This window comes from Geospiza fortis, unplaced genomic scaffold, assembly GCF_000277835.1.
Source record: "Geospiza fortis unplaced genomic scaffold, GeoFor_1.0 scaffold174, whole genome shotgun sequence".
NCBI classification, from domain to species: domain Eukaryota; kingdom Metazoa; phylum Chordata; class Aves; order Passeriformes; family Thraupidae; genus Geospiza; species Geospiza fortis.
Genome location: NW_005054480.1, coordinates 710,100 through 733,097, shown reverse-complemented (window position 1 = coordinate 733,097; position 22,998 = coordinate 710,100). Strand labels below are relative to the sequence as shown.

At 37.3% G+C, this 22,998-nt stretch overlaps 1 protein-coding gene across 1 annotated transcript in view; it reads right to left on the bottom strand.

Moving 5' to 3' along the window:
• The window catches only part of GOLPH3 (golgi phosphoprotein 3), a gene marked incomplete at its 5' end in the record, with an annotated part of 29,888 nt that extends 6,891 nt beyond the window's left edge, over nt 1–22,997 (bottom strand). Inside the window, 3 exons of the mRNA XM_031063078.1 lie at nt 357–471; nt 4,189–4,320; nt 22,971–22,997. Coding sequence (XP_030918938.1) covers nt 357–471; nt 4,189–4,320; nt 22,971–22,997 — 274 coding nt within the window. The remainder of the gene's footprint in view (nt 1–356; nt 472–4,188; nt 4,321–22,970) is intronic.
• Between the last annotated feature and the right edge of the window lies 1 nt (nt 22,998).

The following is a 22,998-nucleotide window of genomic DNA, read 5'->3' as shown; positions in this document are numbered from 1 at the left end:
CACACTCAGGCTCTGAACTTCCACCAACCATCATCTCCAAACACAGAGAAAGGCAGTTACATCTCCAGGGTGCAGTCCTGATTTACTTCAGAGTCAGCAGAAGGCACCTCTTCCACTGAGTTGAGATGTCCTCTGACACTTCCATACAGATCCTTTCTGTACCAAGTTAAGTCAAAAGCAACAGTTACTCATATTTGATTAAAGGCTACAATCAACAAGAGACTACCCTAGAGGACAGACTAATTAACTTTTTTGCATATTTTCTCTCAAAAAACCTTGCAATATAATCTCTAGTGATGCCAGATAATTAGCTTTATTTGGGTAAAAAAAGCAAATGCCTTATGTGCAAGGCTTACCACTAAGCAGTTCAATCCAATTTTGTACTGTTTCAGGAGGCTGGGTCTCTTTTATGTGTTTCAGAGCTTCATCAAGCAGAACATCCCCTGTAGGAGCATCTGACTTGCAAATCACCTAAGAATGAATAAAACAGAGTCAGTATTTTGACATCATTCATATATGACAAACATACCCGTCAATAAAAAACCTACCAGTTAGGAAAACCAAAATAATTTTTTTAAAAAAATAACAAACTCTCTCTTAAGAATCATGCAACATTGAAAAAGGCAAATTTTCATTACTAAAAAAAAATAGCTGTATGTGCTTTAATTCAAAATACCTTAAGTCTGAGGTTAATCTGTAACTTAAATTAACCTTAATGGGCTAAAATTATAGTATTAATAACAAACTTAAAGCTGTATTTTGAAGGAAAATAACTCACTTATCTAGCCAGGTTCATTGCTACCTCCCAAGAACAAAGTACACTGCACTAAATTAGTTACTGAATACAGTCCATTTTACTGCTTCACGTCAATTTATTCAAACTACTGAGTTAAACAATAAGGTTGCATGAAAATAACAACCAAAAAAAAGGTACAAAAACTAGTTTTCTTCAATATACGAACAGATAAAAATAGGTTCATGACATCTTCAGGTTTTGCAGCTCTGAAGAACACACTGCCAACTAATAGTTTCATTTAATTACAGTTAAACCACATTTACTAAGGAAAATACACATGCACTAATAAACCCCTTCACATGCAACAATAAATGCAATACAATATAAGTCTCTTATTTAATAACCTCTAAAATTATTTGAGTTCTTCACTCAGGAAAGCACAACAAAAAAACTGATTCAGAGGAACATAACAAAATTAAAAAATGTAACTGCTGTTTACCCCTATAAGTAGCTACAGAAACCATGCACAAATACATTTTTTTTCAGGAGACAAAATCAAGAGCACCAAATGAAAACTTACAGATTAAACTAGCTCAAGTCAGTATGTTTAAATAAAATCCTTCTTTATTTATAGAAGAATTACTACAGTTGTTAATAATAATAATAGTTGTTAATATTGTTGTTGTTACTATTATATCTGGCAATTTAAACAGTTTACACTAGCACTTTACAAGTATCAGGGAAAAGGTACCAGGTGATTGAAAGAAAAATGAATACATCAACACAATTCCATATATATACACACACACATATGAAAAGCAGGAAACGAAAGCTCTTATTTTTCTTAACACTTTAGAGTAGTCAGAAAGGTGTTCTGGAAATGTCATACTGTTCCATAGTTCAGGGAACATCCTGTTTCTTCAGAGATGCTGGTACTTAGCCTGATTGTAAAAAAATACTCTTTATTCCAATTTTTCAGTGATGAATCAGGTATTAGATTTGCCTGGTACTTATCAACTAAGGAAATTTCAATTATAAAGAATATTTAATTTGCATTTTTCACAATGCAGCTCTTTAATTAAGCAAAGCTAAAAGACTAAGCACAGATTTTTAAGTAAACTTCATTTTCTAGTTTTAATACAAAAATTCACTCTTGCATGAATTGCTCAGAATTGTTAGCAATAAAATACCGAAGAAAATCTGCCAAGAATTTTTTGGGATTCCTTTTGATTCTAATAACTCTATTGATTTGGTTTGCTCTCTGAGCCTGTAAGGCAATGTAGAGTACCATCTTCTATTCTCAATAACCATTTGCAAACCTCAAAACTAATTTATTTGTTTCTAATATTGATGCCAGTAGACAGAACTCCAAAATGGTGTGACAATTACACACTCTTAAGCCAAATTTACAAGGATGTTGCCATGTGTAACACATCATATCCACTTACAAAGTCTTACTAAGGTCCATCAAGTCCTTGTCCACTCTTTTCTCAGTCTCATTTGACTCTCTATGGCATTCAATCATAGATTTAATGCATCTTGATCCATTCTGAAGTACAAAATATTATCAGCAGAGATCAACCTGATTTAAGGCTTTAAGTGAAAATCATTGTAGCTATCATTCTTTCAAGTTAATTATATTATTAAAGTCACACTTAGCTGGTTATACATCTGTGCTACTGCCCGAAAAACTCCAGTTTACCCTCTTTCTCCTCACCTTATCACTTGTGCCCCATCTGATGACAAGATCAAGAGAGTGGTTCCAGTAAAAACTAAACTGATCAAAGTAAATTATTTCACCCCTGAATTACAACCTTGGATGTATTATTAGACAGCTCTTTCCACTTATTAGGCACAGTATTTCTTTCCCAGCCAAAGCTAAGGGCATGGGGAGCAAAGCCTGCAGAAGCAGAACAAGGAGGACACTTGACAAAGTAGAGACTTAAATCTGGCCAACACAGAAACAAAACTGAAATTTAGTGTTAATGGAAAACTTCAAATAAGGTGCAAAATAACACAAGTCATTCACAAGACTGATTTCTAAATTGATGGAGGTGGTGTGTTTAGGGATTTTATTTGCAGGGAAGTACTTAAGCAGAAAACAACCTTCATCTAAATTTTAAATGAATGCCTATTTTTATAGAACCCTCCTGCCTGAAAACTGAGAAGTATCTCAAATACTTTACAACAGCCGAATAAGAAAACCTCTAAATTGCGTAGATGTTAGATCACTTCAAACAAACCACACGATAAAATTTAACAAAAAACACGCAACCACAACCAAACAAAAACCAATCACAACTCAGACCAATAATTTTGCTTGTGTTCTTTAGTGAATATACATACAGGTTATTTTTCCATTTTCTTAAAAAGCCCAGCAACCTCACAGTTAATATTTCAAGTAGATAGAACTGACAAGGTTTTCACAGAATGAAAATAACTCCTGACTGAATGCCTAAGAAGATTACTGAATGCCTAAGAAGCCAAAAGCTCTGGAGGAAAAAAAAATGTGCGAACTAATCAATGCTGAATATGCTTAAACGAGGCTAAAAGAAGTAGGGACTGTTTGTCAGAACAGAGGTTTGATTTTTCTGAAGTCAAGGGAGCTGGGAGGAGGTTAGGGAATTCACAAGCTTGCCTTAAAATTTAGAAAAGATAATATTGACAGAGAAATGTGCCATAAGAGAATTTATTTGTGGAGGACAGATAACATTCAACCAGGTTTTCAATAGGCTTATTTTACAAGTGTCCTCTAATGCTGATGAAGAAAAAATTCTTCCAAGAGCATGACTTTGCACATTTTGTACCAAGGGAAAATTCAGTGGTAAAAGTAAAAAATAAAGGCCTCAAATCTTCAGCCCAATTCTATAAAGGACCGTAGAGATGTGGCCATCTTGAAGGTCAGAGAGCACAACCAGTTAAACACACCAGCCTCATGCTTGAACTAGACAGTTGTATGTTCTCAGGGGTCCCAAGAACAATTATGGTTTCCTTCCCATGCAATGCAAGCACAAACTGCAGTGTTGTGCACACCAGAAGTAAACTGGTGGCTTGCAGGACACATCAGTTGTCTGGCAGTTATCTGTTCCTTTCAGCCTGAGCCCACATCCCACCGGCATTGCAAAATCCAGTTCCTGGTTTGGGGTGGGCAGTAACTGCTGCCACCATGAGCCAGCCAGAGCCACTGGCAACGGCTGGTCAGCAATAGCACCAGTGACACATCCAGGGAACAAACACGGGCACAGAACAGGTACCAGAGATGTTCCAAGGCATTTCATCTCACCACCGAAACAACTTTTAACTTTGCACATCTGCCTTAGGTCATTACTCAGAATCATCATCATCACATAAAGGAAAAAAAAACCCAGGCTTTTTCTTAGAACCAGTTGTAATTTATAGCTCCCGTATTGCTGGAGCCTGACAAGTGAATGTGACCATTTTCCTGCACTTACCTTTCTTGTTAGCAGACTTTTGCGCCTCATTCCACAGGCCTCCAGCTGGAGCCGCCCCCGCAATGCCAATTCAATTAACATACAGCCACGCAATCCTGAGGAGATGCAATCATTCCAGAACGATGTGTAACCCTGTGAAGAAAGAAAGACATTAAGATATCTCCATCTCCACCTGAAAGAGAACAGAAAAAGGGCCTTGCTGTGTTCTCTAAGCAGTTCTCTTGCTTTCACACTTTTGAAGTAGCATCGCTAGTCACTATCATTCCCGCCGTGAAAACATGAAAGAGAAACAGTCTCATCCTCTGTTAGTTTTGACACTCAGTCTCTGCCTTATGAAGAACTGGGAATCCTCAGGAAAATTATACAGAATGAAAGAGGGCAAGACCAAGAACTGTGAGGTATAAAGTGTAGTTTTATACATAGTAAAAATAAACTTAAGATATTTTTAAGACATCAGGCATTTGGCCTTACTGACATCACATGGCTTTATGATTGACCAAGAAACATTAATGTGATTTTACATGCATAAACAATGTGGCACTCAGAAAGCAATAATAAACTAAAAGTGGATATTAAGTTTTAACTATGGAGTATGCTGGAAAACACAAACATGGTAATCAACACAAATTACAGAACAAATTATTTTGGCTTGAACATAGTAAACTAAAAGAAAAAAGCTTTCAAATAAATATTTATAACAGCTACTACTTTGTCATTTAAATCCCTTGAAAATATGTGCTTTTACAGCTTGAAGCATAGTTCTTATACAAACTGCAAACCACATTTATTCCACTAAGCACACCTCACCTACTGTGATTTCTCTATGCTTCTGCATCGACAGCTGTCTGCTGAAATGGCAGAACAGACCACTTGACCCAATACATTTACTCATCAGTACCTAGAAACAACTATTGATTTTTGTACTCCATTGTTCAACAATTATGACCAAAAAAATTTTACAAAAATAATTATTTTATATGGAATAGCCAACAATGTTCTTGCATATTTTTTAATATTTGAGTATCTAAGATAAAAGTAAAATCATTGAGAAATGTTCTGAGAAATGTTTGATATGATTCATAAAGATATTTCCAAAGTCCTCTAGTGAAGCACCTCTGGAAATACCAGCTTTGGGATACTTTATAGAAAGATGCTGTACACAAGACAAGGTGGGGGAAAAGCAGAAGAATGTTCTGCTTTTCATAAAATTGCCATAACCAAGAACCAAGACTAGCTTAAAATAAGAGCAAGCCAACTTTCTTATTTTTGCAGATGAAAGCTGCCAACATATAAAGATACAAAGGAGATATATTTTAAGTCCACTAAATTTACAAACCAGTCCCTAACTAATGACATAAATTACAGCCTTCCATGAATGTGAGAATACTTGTTTCAATTTTGCACTCAGCTATTTTCAAGAGCTGTATTATATAGATGACCAATACTTATGAAAAGTCTACAAAAGCCCCGAATCTCTAAGGTAATTCCTGAAATAGGTCCCATATATTTATTTAAAACACCATAAATATGAGTTTGGAAAGGCATTTGAGAAGCTATCTAATCAGCCTTCTACTCTAGAGCTGATACTTTGCAGATATCAGCTACTTCTATAATGCCATTCCGTAATTAAGATTTTGGTTGGCACCAGACATTTTTTGCCACATAACACATATGATAAAGTGCAGTATTTGCTTGAGTGGGAAGAGATATGACTCCTACATTCTATTTCCAGTCAGTCTCTTTACATAATAATTTCTGAAGTCAGACAATACATAAGCAAACTAAAAATCTACAGCACAAACTCACAGGCAAAATAGTCTAACTAAATCATCCTTTAAATTAACTCAATCTTCCTGGAGTAACTCAAAATGAATGGGAAACACTTATCTTTGATATTCCAAACACCCTCTTGACACCTGCTTTAACTGGTATATAGCATAACTAGAAAAGATGCTCAAAAGAGAAACAAAGGGGTGGAGATTAATAATTTATGAGAAGGTGGAATGGCAAAATAGAATAATGCACTATTTGTAAGGAAACAAGGGCTAAAAGATGATAAACCAAGCTAGCGCACAGGTTAGGAGTCAGTAGCCAATTTCTTTTCTGGTTTTCCACTCAATTGCTTTAATAGGAAGGCAGAAGTTTCAAAAAAACTTTAAAACTTCTTTAAAAAACAAGAACAATAATGAAGTTTGACAGACAACAACCAATCTGTAAACCACACATGGATCAGGATGTGGACAGGTTACATTCTCAGGGAGAGGGTGGGATCAGAATGACAATTCCCCCAATGACAATTTTGTGTGCTCATTACAGCACACAAAACAAGACAGGGACATGGTTTTTAAAACTGTTCATTTATTCCAATTCCTAGCAGTCTCAAAACACTTGACTGAAGATCAAACACCACTATGCAGAAATGCAACTCATTCTACTATTTAATGCTCCTAAACAGTGCAGGTTTTCTCACCAATACAATACCAAGTATTTTTATTTCATCCCTCTTCCTGCAAGTCTTACAGCTTTATAAACTCTCTAACTCTAATACTTATTTCATTAAAGTTGCTAAGCAGCAGGGGGTAAGACTTACAAAGCAGGAGATTATTTTTATCTGACAGCAATCACACTAGAATAGCACTTTAAGCTATGAATAGCTTGCAAGACAAAATTTTAAATCTACAATGACTCAAAGATCAAAAAACTGTTTACAACTGTCATGTTTATTTACACAAACATAGCACAAAAGCATTTTTCGTCAGACCTGACCTAGAAACTTTCAGCTAAAAACTAGTTTTGCTAAACAAGCAAAAAGGGAAATTAGAATAAAGTTTACACCAAATACTTGTTTCCATATTAACTTTGAAAGTTTGACTTTCCACCCAGATATGGCAAAGCACAGAGCTGAGACCAAGATCCTCTTTCCACTTTAAGAATAAGTTATTTAAAATCCGTGTTCATTAGGCCATTTCTTTCCCACCAACTCCTGTGGCATTTATTCACTTTCTCCTATTCACTTGACTTCTACCCATTTCTAGCTCACACAGGTATTCCTCTTTAGTTATTCATTAATCACTTGAAACTGCCAACTATTAAACAGTCCATTGTATAACAGAGGCCAGTTCCCAAAACTACCTGACTTTCCACTTCCTGCTTCTACTTAGTCTCTTTAGAGACATTGTTACCCAAGAGATTTTAAAATTCATAAGGTTGTTTGTAATTTTTCTTTTCTTTAAAGAAGATTGCTAACACCTTATCTGTGATCCAACAGGGCACTGCACCCACGGACCACTATCATTTCGTAAGTATGTAAAAAAATCAGAGTGAGAAGACAAAAAATGATCAGATGGGTCTCAAGATACTTGGTGCCATGTTAGTGATTTCTACACCATTAAGGCTGCTTTAAGACTTGCACAAAACTTCAAAATCATTTCACTTAAGCACAAAACAGCCAACCTTCACAGATCAACGACTCTCACAGCTTCCAGGCTACTGTCACACTAACTCTATTTGAAACAAACAAACAACAAATAACTAAAAAACAAAAACCAAACAGAAAGACCCCACCGAATCAACATCACTATTTTCTGTTTCCTAAGTGCAATTTGAAGCAGTAACAGTGCAAAAAATCCAATTGAGCTGTAGATGTCATCTCACGTTTATGTAGAAGTACTCCCTAATGGATTACACAGTTAAAAAAATAAAACTTTCTTAATAAAACATAGAACAAAAGACTCAGAAAGGACTGGGTAATCTTTTAATTAAGAATGCTTTGTTTTATTTATCAGAGTTGTTAAAAATCTCTTCCCACTACAGAAATATATATTCTTTCTCCACTTCTTTGGAATAGATGAACAGCAGTTCTACCATACCTGGCACAGACAAGAAAGGAGCAGGGCACAGTAAAAAATCCATGAAAATACCTCAGATTCAAGAGAAGGAAAGCAAAATGCTTGCAGAATTACAACTCTGAGGCTTCAAAGTACACACATGGTAATATAAATAAATATGATGTGTTTAACTCATGTGGTTAAGGGCAGCTGTTTACAGAACACAGACTGCAGCTGCCAATCCATTCTAATCCAAAGAGTCTCAAGCTATTGCAGATTACTTTGCAGATCACAGAGCCATTGCAATTGGAAATCAGCGGCTTTTAAAAAAGCATCATAAAGTCATGTAACAGTATGTGAAGGTAAATTGCGGGTTACTAACGCCTACTCTGCAAAAAAATAAAGTATTTCTTTATTTTAACTTAACAGGTCCCTCAGGCCCATCCTCAGATCCACACAGCCTCATATTTATTATCACAGGTCAGTGTTAGGTCGAAGTTTTGGCCCTGACTCAGACTCAATTTACATTTATGAGGAACCACAACAGAAGTTTCTCTGGGATAATGCACATAATACCACCCAGTCTATACTTCTCTTACTAAAAGCCTTTTCATTTTAAACTCAAACTCAATAGTACTCCTTAGACCTTCACCTAGCACCCTCTACGAAAACACAGAACTAAAACATCTATAATAAACAACCAAAATAAACCAATCAATCAAAGGGAACCTTCTAAAGGAGAAACATCACTACAGCTACCCAAACCCTTGAATTTCTGTTCTCAGGAAACTCTAAATTTTTCTATTACGAAAGACACAAACAAAAAGACTTTGAAATTTGGTAAATAATGCAATTTCTGAAACTTCATGTATAGACAAAACAAATAAAATATTGATTAAACTCTTTCCAGCCATGGCAGCTCAATCAGAAGGGAAGCTGGCCAAACAACAGAAAGCAGAAGTGAACAACTACAACTCCTGAGGAGTTTGGGAGTCCCAGCTCTGAGGTAATACACCTTACAGTCTTGTCAGAAGACATCAAATCCTCAGATTCTGGGTTTCTCAGCTAGGAGGCGCAATCCAGATTAAAGAAAGCTTTCACATTAGTAAACAGTAAATTCGGAATTTACAGGTACTCTGTTCTCTATTAGAATAGTATTTCAGTCAAAAAAAAAATTGCAAAAAACTCTACCTAGATGATAAAAAATAAAAACCAGAGTTCCCAAACTTGCTGGAGTTTGCTGTTACTTTCCTTTCTTCTGCATAGATGGCACTCAAACACTGTTGGGGGTAGCAACATAAAAGCTCTGAGACACAAAACTACAGGTTTGTTTATATACAAACAAGTGTTGAGCTTTCCCAAACAGGTGTTTCTTCCTTGCTATCTGTTCTTTCCAGTGTGCAGCAAACTATTTTTATGTTCTCACAAATCACAGATGACAAACACACTGGAAAATTCCCCATGCTTGCTGGCATCAGGGGAAGCTACTGAGAACAATTACCTGCAGGTCCAATTAGGGGCCCTTGCCAAATGCACATGCCAGAACAATAAATATATAGTTTGGGGACAGATAAAACCACAATGTTTAGTTCTACTGTTCAGATGAGCATACGAGGAAACAGTTGTCAAGAAATCTAAGCCTGAGATGGACTAACTAAAGTGAACATGGAACTTGGAAAAAAAACTTTTCAAAGTCAGTTCAGATCACTTGTAGGACTGGAAAAGGTAAATTGAGTCATCTGCTGGTATAAATTTTATATGAGTTGCTTTTCATTTTGAATACCACAATTAGCAAAGAGTCTACTTACATCTAGCATATGTATGTATGTATACTCAAATTTCTTCTCTTAGAGGTACCAAGAGTGGCAGGGAGAAACACCAGGGGAAAAACAGCAGGAAAATAGGAAAAGAAACAGGACAAAATGATACCCCAGAGTTCAATTACTTTCCCAGTACAAGCAACACTTATGAATCACTACTTTTTACCTTGGAGAGATTCATTTCAGTTTTAGTGACCTTTCAAATCAATGTCACCACATCTCATTTTAGCCTTGCACAAAACCTTGCATGTAACTGGAGAAGGTACGTCCTTCCCCATATCTTCATTTTTAGCCATTTGAGGACTAAACCAAGGAAGCAGTAGAAAGCCTGAACTGCTGTTGAAGACAAAGCATTTCTTCACTCCATGGAAGTACATTGCTGTTCTCTCATCTGAACCCACAACAGCATTTGTGTAGTCAGCCGGATAAGCAAGTGGTCTTTCTGAGAGCTAATTGACATTTTCCTCACCTGATTCACCATGCATGTGAGCAAACTTCAGAGACAGAGTGGAAAAGGTAAAGAATGTGGTTGGGACAGACAGCAAAACGTAACAGCACGCCATTCCGTGACAACCCACACTTCAATAGATAAACTGCATTCAAACCCTGAATAGTTTTTATAACCTGAATAGTTTCAACTAGAACTTAGTCTTGGGGACAAAAACAGAGGAAAAACAATTGTATATTATTGGGATACCTGTGCTGAAGGCACTCATGACCAAAATATGCTCAGAAAAGACAAAAAGCAGCCCCCCATTTCATACTTCAGCAATGACTACCCTGATGATCATAAACTGGAAGTTATATTATTTAAATCTGACAAGGCAGCAATAGCATCCCTTTCTGATTCTCTGAAGAAACAGCAAGTTCTTTCAGAGGCACCTACTAGACTATTATTAACCAACACAAGGCACAGATAGAACATAATAATAATAAAATCATCATCTGTCACCCACTTGAAACCTACTGCAAAAGAAAAGCAAAGAAAATTTATCTTGAAAGAGAGACTGTGGCAAGTTGTATTTCATAATGGACTTAATCACAATTGTGACAGAATTGTCACTTTTTTAGTCAACAAGTTCCTTCCTCAAGTAGTAGATTTGTTATGACAGAAAGAGAGCTGGGGAGAAAAGAAGGGAAAGGATTAACAGCATACACCATCCAGGTGCTCTGCAGCAGGTGAAGGGTTATTAGGAACTTTGGTCTGCAACAATTTTCACATCAGAGATGTCTGCTTTCTTCCCCCTACATCCTATCTCCAATGTAAGAACTGGTCACAAGCAACTTTACAACTTTAATCTGCTTCACAGCTATGATTGCTTATGAAACAAACACTGTCTAAAAGTATTTGGATTTTTAATGAAAAGTACAAGTGGAGTGAAAGCCATTGGGCTATCATAGTCTCAAAAAAGACAACAACCATCTTAATTAACTGTTTCCCTTAAGTAGTCTCTCAACAACTACTAATACTACTTTGAATTTTCAAAAGCAGTTACATCTCCTGAAGAACTTCTACAACACATCTTAGAGCTACTCCAAAATCCAAATGGGCAAAGTACAAAATATAAGCAGAACATATAGAGAAAGGATAACAACAGTACTCAGTTTATTATGGTAAATAATGTTTTATCATAGAGTTTCAATTCATTCTGGTGACCCAAAAGCCTCATTTTAAGCATTCCAAATGCATCTACCACCAGCATTCTTCTCTAACAGAAACACTACGTCCTCTTGAATTAAAAGGAGATACCATCTGACGGCACTAGGAGAGGACAAAGAACAGTATGGAGCATTGTCTTCTAACACCTGTACATGATTCTGTTCCTATCCCTTTGAGCTGAAGGTGAAACTGCTGACTGGAACTGCTGATTGCAGAAAGATAAATGGTCTGACACTGCTGCAGGTAAGCAAACCTCTTCTTTGCGATAACACAAATGCAAAAAGAAATCTCAGGCAAATCAAAGTCAGTAACTGAGTTACTGGGTAATAAAACAGCAATAAGTTTACATATTCTTTAGCTATGAAAAGCTGTTAAAAGTCAGTAATCTATTTAGGAATGTCATCGCTCCATAAGGAACAACTGATACAGTTTTGCATCTCTTGAATGGGGTCAGAGTCAGCAAGACTGATGCTATAGATGCTTAACTTAATACCGAGTATGTTTTATAAAGTATTTGTCCAATAAATCTGACACCTGACTTTTTCAGTCAAAAACTTCAATTACATAAATTTTAGATTATCCCTTAGAAATAAGGAACTCTTTTAAAAAAGCAAACAAAAAAAAAAGGAAGTCTTTCCTTCCAGCATACTGTTACAACAAGCTTCACAGCATGATAGCAGGCAAAGTGGTCTTGGAATGCAAGAACACAAAATCCAAAAAGGTCCACAAACTTTTCTGACTTTTCAATGACAAACAGAAATGCTGGTCAATGCTAGAACTCCTCTTCTGCAGCCAGCCACCATTTGTTCCACCTCAGCTAGGTCCTTATACAGACCTCTGTGAACCTCTGACTTAGCTCCAGGAGCCTTAGATGGAATAAACATATAAAGCACCTTGAAGTCCAGCAGGAACCAATTAGAAGCCTTTCTGCCAGCCTAACTAAACATATTTATTGGAATGTGGGGAAAATGCAAAACAGAAAACAATTACAGAAGATGAGGGAAAGGAAAAACTATTGCAACATTCATTGAACATAGGCTGGAATGTCCAAAATTGAATTCTCAAGGTAAAGGATGACTGCTCTCACCACAGCTATCTTATATGAACGGATCCATTTTCATCTTCAGGGAACTAAAAAGATATGTTATTTTCTTTCCAATGCAGGTCCCTGTAATTTATATCAACCTGAATGTAATCACAGCACAGAAGCTGCAGCAGGCAATAAGTCTCAAACAATACAGGTTGACACAGTCAAATTACGCATATGCTTTAATGACCCAGCCTTTCTTACTTTCTAATATACATTCAAAATACATATTTCAGTTTATTAGCTCTTAATAGCTATCAACTTATTACCTCTAAGAAAATAACATACTCCATGACACTACAGTACTGCACAATGGCAGACATTTAAAGAGAAAACCAAGTCCAGCTTCTCTGGCAGCATTCTTTGGGAAGTTCCAAATCAACTTCTTTTGGCAAGGAACCGTGTGGCCTTAGCCCAAAATAAAATAAGATGTTCAGGGTTAGGGTGTCTTGCTTGAACAACTCTTCAATAATAGCTTCAATCTTTTCCCCCATCAATGGACTTATCAAACAAGTAATAAAAAAAACATTCTGCACAAAACAATTCTGGAATACAAGAACAATAGTTAAGCTGAGAACACATTCATTTTTGTCCCCCAGCTTAGATTCCAAGACACTAAGCAATCCTGAAACACAAAATTGAATTTTGGTTCAGACAACAATATGTTTCAATAAAATTCTTAATTATTAGCAAATTCTAAAAGAATAACCCTCCATTTTCCTTACTAAATGGTTTTCACGCCTACTGTCTATCATATACTGATTTTCACTTTTCTACAGACAAACCTGTTTTAAAACATTTGGTTAAATACACGACCCAGATTCACTTGATATGGGTGCATTCAGAGAAGGCTATTTTCTATGTATTATATAGACAAACAACAGATTTAATTACCAAAAGCGTGAGTTTCATTTTTCAGATATCTCTAAAATGGGTAACAAAGGAATTTCAGATACAATAAAAGAAATAGCTGGAAAGAAACATTTTGAAGACATTCTGAAAACAAAATAATTTTAGAAGACATTCATCCCTTTTACCAGTCCACCCTCAGAAATCACAGCATCATAATCTATCATATCCTGTATCCATAACCTTAGGTGGAAGGGCATCACAAAGATCATCAAGCCCAACTCCCGGCCCTGCACAGGACACCCCAAACAATCCTGCCATGTGCCTGAGGCATCTCCAGGATCTCACTCCTCCCCACATCTGGGGTTCCTCCATCCCAGCTGCAGAATCTGGCACTTGCCCTCGTTAAACTTCACGCAGCTGGTGGTATCAAACCCTCTGATTTGTCAAGGTCTCTCTGCTGGGCCTCCATGACTTCAAGGGGTCAACAGCTCCTCTCAAGCTGGTGCCATCAGGAAACATAAAAAGAAAAAAACAAGATGCCCAAAATGTGTAAATACTAAAAAAAATATTCAAGTAAGACACTGCTATAGGAATACTCTGGATTTTCTCATGTGTCAAAGGAAAAATATTCAAACTTCAATCACGTGCAATTTAAATAAACTGGATTCCTCTTCACATTATATTAAGTCTTTTTCAACCTATACTAGATAGCTCTTTCCTGCATATCTGACCTTTCAAGTAAGCCACCACCTTCTCAACCCAGAAACTTGCAGGAACATCTAATGGTACATCCTAACCTATGAAACTTCTGAAAATTAAGAAGAAAAAGTCAAGCCAGAGTGCAGGAGTGTTTATTACTGGAATACTACAAGGCAAGGACTTTGAGTTTTATTCCCTCTTGATTACCTCTTTTAATGCAAATGAAATCATTAGCCATTTACTGAAACATAAATTGTACTCTAGTTATAAATAGAAGATAAGTTAGTGGGGGAAATCTCTGAAATGTTCTGACAGCCAAACACAGAAATACTTTAAGAAAGCATGCTTACATATTCTACAAAGCACAGTATTCTTGACAAGTAACTTGTCAGGTATTTGATTAACCTGCCACTGCATTTAGGAATAAGTAACACACAGCAGCTACTGTCAGGTACTGAAAGCACTAAAGCCAGATGTTACTGCCCATGTTTTCAAGCACGTACACACACACGTTACACAGGCATATCTCTCATTAAAATGGAGATAATAAAAAAACCATACATTAGAGTCTGACTGCTCATTTAGAAATGAAAAGACAAACTTAGAAGCCTAACTTTCTTCACGATTAACTGTATACACACGCAGATAATGACTTCAAATATTTGCATGACTCTTGTAAAGCCACCTTCCATCAGTGTCCAATCTGTATTCTCCATATTGGTGCAAAATTAAGACGTAATTAGTTTGTTCAATAACCTTTGATTTCAACAAACTGATTTCTACTCTACCTCCTATTGTCACTGAACATAAAATCTAACATTTATATGAAAGAAATGTTAAATTAGAATTTAGTGTCCCCTAGTGCTGGGCTGAGCCTAGGTGGCAGCTAAGTCCCATAAAACTCCCATAAAAAACCCTCAGTCACTTTGGCATGGGGGGAGAGAAAATGAAGACCTTAAGTGAAAAAACAAAAGTAACTGATGCCAAATGCTTACTACCCACCACAAGCAGACTGATGCTCAGGTGGTCCCTTGGCTATGACCACCCACCCCACTCTCTCCACTCTCTTTTTATTGCTGACCATAGCACTGCACAGCCTGAGGTACCCCTCTGGTCAGCTGGGGTCTGCTGTGCTGGCTGTGCCCCCTCCCAGCCTCTTGCACCCACCACTGAAGGGTTGGGCAGAGTGAGAAACAGAGGTGGCCTTGACGCTGTGCAAACACTGCTCAGCAACAGAAAGCACAGGGTGTGTGTTATCACCACTGTTTTCTGTTATCAACATTGTTTTGGTCAAAAACAAAAAACATGGCACCATATTGGCTGCTATGACGAAAATTAACTCTACCGCAGACAGGTCCAGCACACTTCTCTTAAAAACAAAAGGAAAAACCAGAATCTAGTATTCTTTCTGATACAGACAAAGCAGGCCCCTTATCGATCAACTAAATAAGAGGTGGAGGTTTCACTAACTTTGACTAAGCAGGTCACATTTATTAAAATTATAATTCTGTCCTTATAAATAGAGCATATCTGCACCCAAATAAAACATCTACACCTTCCCTCTCTTCTACCTTTTCTTTTACAGCAGCCACAATTAAGAACACTGTGTAAAACACTGAATTATTTCAAACTGGGGAGGTGCACAATGGTTAATTTTGATTAACATGCAAATGGAATTCTAGAGTTGTGTTTTGGGTCTTTAAAAAAGCATGCACATAATGGACAGAGATTCCTCTATTCTTAGTCTAAATATCATCCATCTTCCTTTCAGTTCTTTTCAGAACAAGCTTCTAGTTCCTCCCTTGTTTCACTTGTCCAGGTGCAAGCAATCTTCAAGAAACAGAGTAACTCATAATAATGCCATGTCAACATCTTTGTTGAGGTTAAATAAAAAGTCCACCCACTGCACTGTTCTCACATTGAAAGGAATAAGTTCCTCCATTTAGTATTCAACATATACTAACTATAAACTGAGAATCTCAGGCATAGCTTGCAGAAGCTCCTAAAGCAGGACTTCCATTTGTACATCCAGCTTAAGCAGTGTAGTTGCAGTTAGCCCTCCCTGAGTGATTAGTACTGGCAGAATATCCACCTGACGTTTACCCCAAGCTACACAACGAGCGTCATATACTTGCCTGGTCACTGTGCACTGCAGAAGATAGAATACTGAAATTACAACATAATACATACAGAAGGCTTCTCTCTTGGTAGAGACTGCCCAGTGCCACAGTAAAATCAAGTGTCTATTGAAACAAAAAAAATGGAAGTGCAATGTGCTGTGCTGTACAAGAATGACAAGGTAAACACAAACCTCCCAGTATAAACCATGTACAAAAGACAGTCTGGCAGCTAAGGACTCTAAATAACACAACTACATCATGCTATTTAATAAGACCACAAAGGCAGATGACTAGAAAGTATACAGCAAAAAGCAGCTTACAAGTGCTTAAAAGAGTATCAGCAACAGAAAGATATGCAAAAAGCCTGACAACTAATTTCCCAGTGTGATGAATAAATCCTGTAACATCCACAAATAAAAAGAGAGCTTTGAAAATAACATCTCTCCCTTTAGAAAAGACCTCGCTTATAGAGTGTATTATCTCAACAGTCCACCACAAACATGGGAGGAAAAAAGAAAAAAAAAAGGTGAAACATGGTAGTTTAGTACAGGTTTTATTGGGGGAGGTGGGAAAGATTTGGCATGCACAATGCTGGTTCACACTCAGACCAACAGCACAGTGATTTTGTGCTGCTACTCACTTGTGCTTCTACTCATCCAGGCTTACACACAGTGTACTTGGAGGAAGAGAGCAGTTGAGAACTATTTTATGTGTAATCTCATAATTCTTATGTCTGAAAAGCACATGTGAAATCATTCTGCAGTAACATTTTATCAATACTTCTGAGAGAAAGTAAGTAACTGAAATTTATCTAAGACCTGTTTGCAAACCAGAAAAAAACCCAAACAGTTAAAAGCGGCACATGGCTAGTTAACTAATTCTTTTCTTCTTTTGCTAAAACTTATTAAAAAAATGGACTGAAAATATTGTTCAGAGGAAACCAAGCACTTTTACTCCAGACTAGTTTCCCCTCTTTCCAGTAATGCAACACAGAGATGAGTATGTGCTGTAGTAATTATATGATCTGTAAGAAAGTAATTATTAAAGATACTATCTACAGTACTTAGTCTGGTCAATTTACCCTTGCAAAGAAGTCCATTACATGGGCCTCAACTAATTGAAATACATGCTATTTATGTCGCACTAAATGTTAGCTACATTAGGATTAAAGAATACCTGAAAAAAACCACTACTTCTTTAATATAAAATATTATTTTCAGTTTCATGATTATTTATCTTCTAGCAGTAAAGAGCAAAATTTTCTTATATATATACTTTATTCAAAATGTTTAATAAAAGCAGCTTGCTAAAGGGAGAGGAAGAATAGTTATGGCATGTTTTTAAGAGCGCTTAAGTTAAAGCTCTGTTTGAGAGCACTTAAAAAATTGGAAAGCACTACTAAAAATGCTCTGACAATGTTTTTGTGTTTGCCCTACACCAGACAGCTTGCCATAAAAAAGGGACCTTCCACACTCAAAGTTATCTACAGAAAAATAACATCAATTACAGATTAACCATGCTATGAAAGCAGGGATAACCACACCAACTGCAGGCAAATGATTCAAAATCAGCATATCCTCAAAAGAGCCCAAAAGCAGGATTTACTCAGCAGCATGGTAAAGAGGCACTTTACTCATCTTGTAGCAAAAAGAAATGGGGTACTCCTCCTCCCACACCTCCCATCTTATCCTAGTCTGTCATTTATCTATAGAACATGAAATACAAAAATAAAAAGACCAAAAAGGTAGGCAACTATGAAAGAAAGAATTTTTCACCGCAGACATTACACACTCTGTTGTTATTAGGCCCTGAACGTTTGAGAAAAAGCATGTCTTTGTCCAGGTTTCAACACATTCATACATCACTCTTCAACTGCAATGCGAATGAATTCCCAGTGGACGCCTCTTCGAGTTACACTTGTCTCAGACATTTTCCAGCAAAACTTGGGCGCTTCTAAGTTGACATTCGGCCTCTTGCTGAAACTGTTTTCATGAGACAAAAAAAGACTAAAAGGATACAAAGAAGACTTTTCAAAACCTGTTAATTTCTTACAAAGGCAAATCCTCCCAAGACTTCTGCATCACAGTATCCATTTCACTAAGTCAAGCCTTAAGAGCAGGAAAAACACCACCCACGTTTTGAATGTTTTCAAAATTTCTATGCCACCTTTCAAAAAAGTACTTTTAGGATTAAAACATAAAATTCAGAAACCAATTGAGACACTCATATTTGTAAGAATTATAAGGAAACTACATTTTAATACTAATCTGGTCAATACAAAATAGCCCATCTGAAGCAGGCACACTACTTCCCTAAAAGCTTACTTCAATACAATGAAAAATATCATAAGCTGGAGACCTTCATGTGACCTATCTGGACACAAAGCTATGATGCAAAACCAAATTTTCAGCAATAAATGAAATTTTTGAAGGCCAAACATAAGTAACAAAGATCCAAAATAATTTCTGTACCTAATGAAGTGATTTAACATTACTTCATTCCCACAAATGACATTTTAGTCTTCAGCTAAGAAAGGGTAAAAAATCTAAGAAATATTTAATGTTGCAATAGACTGCAGTAGCCAGGTATTTTTCAGCATACTTTACATGAGTATTCTCTCAGTGAGTGAGGAATTAGTTACAGACCAAATAAATAATTTATCTTGCTGGGTGCTAGGTCTCTCTCTCTGCTTCAATTTGTTTAGTTGTGGCAATTGTATAGAGGATCAAAGCAGTTGAGTGCATTGCTATATTTTAATAGATTCCAAACAATTACCAAAAGAAAATTTCAAAAAGGAGGAAAAAAGAAAAAACAACCCAAACCCACAACCAGAAGAAACCCTACAAGGATGAAATTCAGTGGAGCAAGTTACATAGCAGGACCACCTCACAACCTCTCCATTTTTATGAGACTGAATTTCAAGATGCTGGGAGGACCTGTCATGAAACCGCTACCCTGTACTCATCTCTTAGCTATCATTTTCAAATAAGTTAGAATATAACTTCCAATATTTATTACTCCCTTCTTTTGCTTCAGTAGTTCTACACGGTAACTCCCTTTTGTTGTGGCTTTGACCCATCCTATCACAATATTGTTTTTTTTACCTAATACAGCACTGGTTTACTTCAGCGCATGCTTTTCATTCCTATAGCAACTGGCTATTGCTCTGCTTTAAATGGATGAACCTTTCTTTTCCAGACACGTTTCTGAAGGATTTCCAAATACATGCAGGTATTGTGATGGCTCCCTGAAAAATTTTAGTTATGTATTTTCTTCCAGTTTATTACCTGCTCCTCCAAGGACACCGCATCTGTCGTGTTATGCAAGCATGCACATATTTCAGCCCATATCCCTTATAACGTATCTTGACTTTGGAATACAAAAATAGTTATGTGTACACAGAAAATACAGATTGAAAAAGAACTGTTGGTGGAAAAGAGCAATCAGAACACATACATTAGGTACAACTTAATTAGGCTAAACTGGTGGGGAACACAACATTAACAAACAAAAAGGCCATGTCCAAGAAGCATGTACAAATACAGGTAATTGTGTTCAGATGTCAAGAATAGGATTGAGGGGTGGTGTGTTTGTTTTACATCTGCCAGAAATTCCCATCACTGACTCCATACTGCAGCAGCAACCAGACAACAACTTAAAAGTCTTGCTGTGGTTGTTTACAACCCTCACACCACCCTGGAAACAAGACTCACACAAGTATCTAACCATCTCCTGGAAACACTGAACTCTTCAATGCATCACTAAATATCTTCCTATCACTAAAACCTGTCTCCTAGTAGCAAAGACTCTTCCGTGTACACTTAGAAATTATAAAGGGAGCTCCATACATGTGAGCTATTTTGTATACAATTATCTAACAATCTCCTGGAAACACTGAACTCATCAATGCATCACTAAATATCTTCCTGAAAAACTGTCTTCTAGTAGCAAAGACTCTTCCATGTATGCTTAGAAATTATAAAAGTAGCTTTGTACATGTAAGCTATTTTGTATACAATTCATATGAAGTTAAGCCACATCCACTAGTGCTTAAAATTACCTAAAAATCTGAAAGCTGTGTAGTCAACGCATGTATCACTGAGTGTTCTGGGAAAGCACCTATTTATAGAGAAATATGTTCTTTGGCCAAAACAGAGTTCTTGTTTTTATATTTTTTATTCATATGTTCTTTGGCCAATCCAGTCTACTTCTTGTGGGGTTTTTTTTAATTTTAAAGTAAACATTAAATTGTTTTCTCCTGTTGGAATAAACAGGAAGGATATTCTCAGCTTTAAATTTACAGACTTGCAATCAAGCTTGTATCTCATAAACTTGCCTTTGCCTGTCCCTTAGACTTCATATAGCTTCAAAATTACACTTCACAGACTCTATATTGCTTTGCTTTGCTTGCTCTCTTGAGAAAGTCTCACTCAAATGCTACAGTAAATCAGTTCTACTGGAAGTAAAGACTTTGTAAAAAAAACATTTCCAGATGTGTAAAGTAAGCTGGTTCTGCTTACTTATCATTAGAACAACAGAGAACAAAAAATATTCATACTGGAAAAAGAGCCTGTAGTTTTATTTCCAGTTTTGGAAGGAAAACACATGACAAATGGTTTAAATTGTGTACCCTGTACACAGGGGCACAAGCAGGCCCTAAACCAAAGTCTAAATCCCAATGCTTCACGTCTAACAAAGCTCACAAAGAGGGTATGCTACAGCTCCTGCATTTAAGCCCCCTGCCCAAGAGCTGAAATTACAGTTCTTTGTGTCTGATGTCTCGACTGCAAAATCTCAAGGGACTTAGGGATATCCATGCCACTGGAACCATTCAGTTCCTTTTCCTCTACAAAGGAATAACAGATCCTCTTCAACGTATGTCACTGCTGTGCTTAGCAAAGTCAGATAACTTATAACTTTGAGGCACACTATCACAAAGGTAGACTTTTAGACCCAATGTTAACTTTGATGCAACACGAAGACTTGTGCCACATATTCCTCCTGGCAAACATAATGCTCCCTACCTTGAGATCTTTACAGAATAATGTCCACCAATTCAGCAGATTTAGCACACAATCCTGGTCAAAAAACCTGGAAAGATCACCCAGTTTATACCACTTTTCTCAAGGTAAGGTATTCTAAGCCAATCCTGCCAGCAATCGCTCCTGCCACTCCTAACTTACTCTCCCCCAACTACTCAGGCATGCAGAAAGAAAAATGCTCACATGCATTCAATTCAACAAGCCTTCAACATCACACGCAGAAGGAGAGATCACTATCTACTGAGGTTATCAGGACACCATGGCAAGGTCCATCTGAAATGATAGGACTACAAGAATATGCTCTGAAACACACAGTCTGAGAGAGAAACACAATGCTACTGTAGCAGGTACATACACAGATCACAGAACTACAGAATAAGCTGGGTTGGAAGGGATCCACAAGGATCATTGAGTCCAACTCCTGGCCCTGCACAGCATCATCCCCAAGAGTCACACCATGTGCCCAAGAGTACTGTCCAAACGCTGCTTTAACTCAGACAGCCTTGGTGCTGTGATATGTGCTAAAAAGTGAACATTAATCAAGAAAACCACTCTTTATTCACTATCAACCAGTAAATTTATTGCAGATGCAATGCCCTGTCAAAGAACATACGACTTACCAGCTTCCCTCCCATTTTATCTTGACCTCCTGAAGGCAGAGTTTCAAGAGATTTCCATTCAAATCAGTGAACTGGATTAAATTATTTACTTGTCACACAAATTAAAAAACAAAAGCAAGTTTACTTGACAAAAAAAAAAAGCAAAGCTGGTCACTTAATCAAATCCATATTGTATCTCATATCTAAAATAAGGGTGTATCACCCTTTAATCATACACCACATCAAATTAAACTGCTTCCCTGATAGAACTCTCATTCCACAGTGTGTGTGCTTTCTATATTGACTGCCTTTTTCAAACAAAAAAAAATCCAACAAAGTCCTCAATGACTTACAGTATCATGGAAAACTCTTAAGCAATAAAAAAAAGTAAAATACAGTAAAAATAATAATAAATAAAATTCAGTAAAAATACAGAATTATATAATAATGCCATTTCTTCATTTTGACACGCTTCTCATTACTCACAGCCCATTTCTGTCATATAACCCTCCCCCCAGGTTTAAGATATTTTTCACATGCATTACTCTACAAAGTCTTAGTAGAAAAGGGTTGCTCAGCACCCTAGAGCACTTGAGGACCTCGTAAGTACCAGAGCTCTGACTGACAAAACCCACAGGAGTAGAGCTATCTCCCTCCCACATTAGAGGCACGTATAAGTTGAAGGAGGATAAATGCACCAGGTTCACCCAGGCCCTCAAGTCCAAGGCTGGCCTGAAGCCCTGGCCCCCATATCCAGGTCCTCTCGGGTCCTCTATATTCCCTCTCATGTGTATTCATATATCAGCCCCTCTGCAAATCCCGCAACCAAACGGCAGCGCCACAAACTCTGCCGGGTTCCCCTTCCCCAAAATCCGTGCACCTTTTCCCCACCTCCTCCAAAACACCAAACAAAATCCAGGCACATCGCGCCCCCCATCCCCTCTGCCCCAAGCCCACAGCCACACTCACTCTGCAGCGCCCTTGATCCCATCCCACCACCAGGCTCCTCTTCCCCACAGCACCCCCAAAAGCCGGTGTCACCTCGGGCACCCCCTGCCCAGCGCCCCCGGCAGCACCTCACGGTCCTTGAGGCCCAGCAGTAGC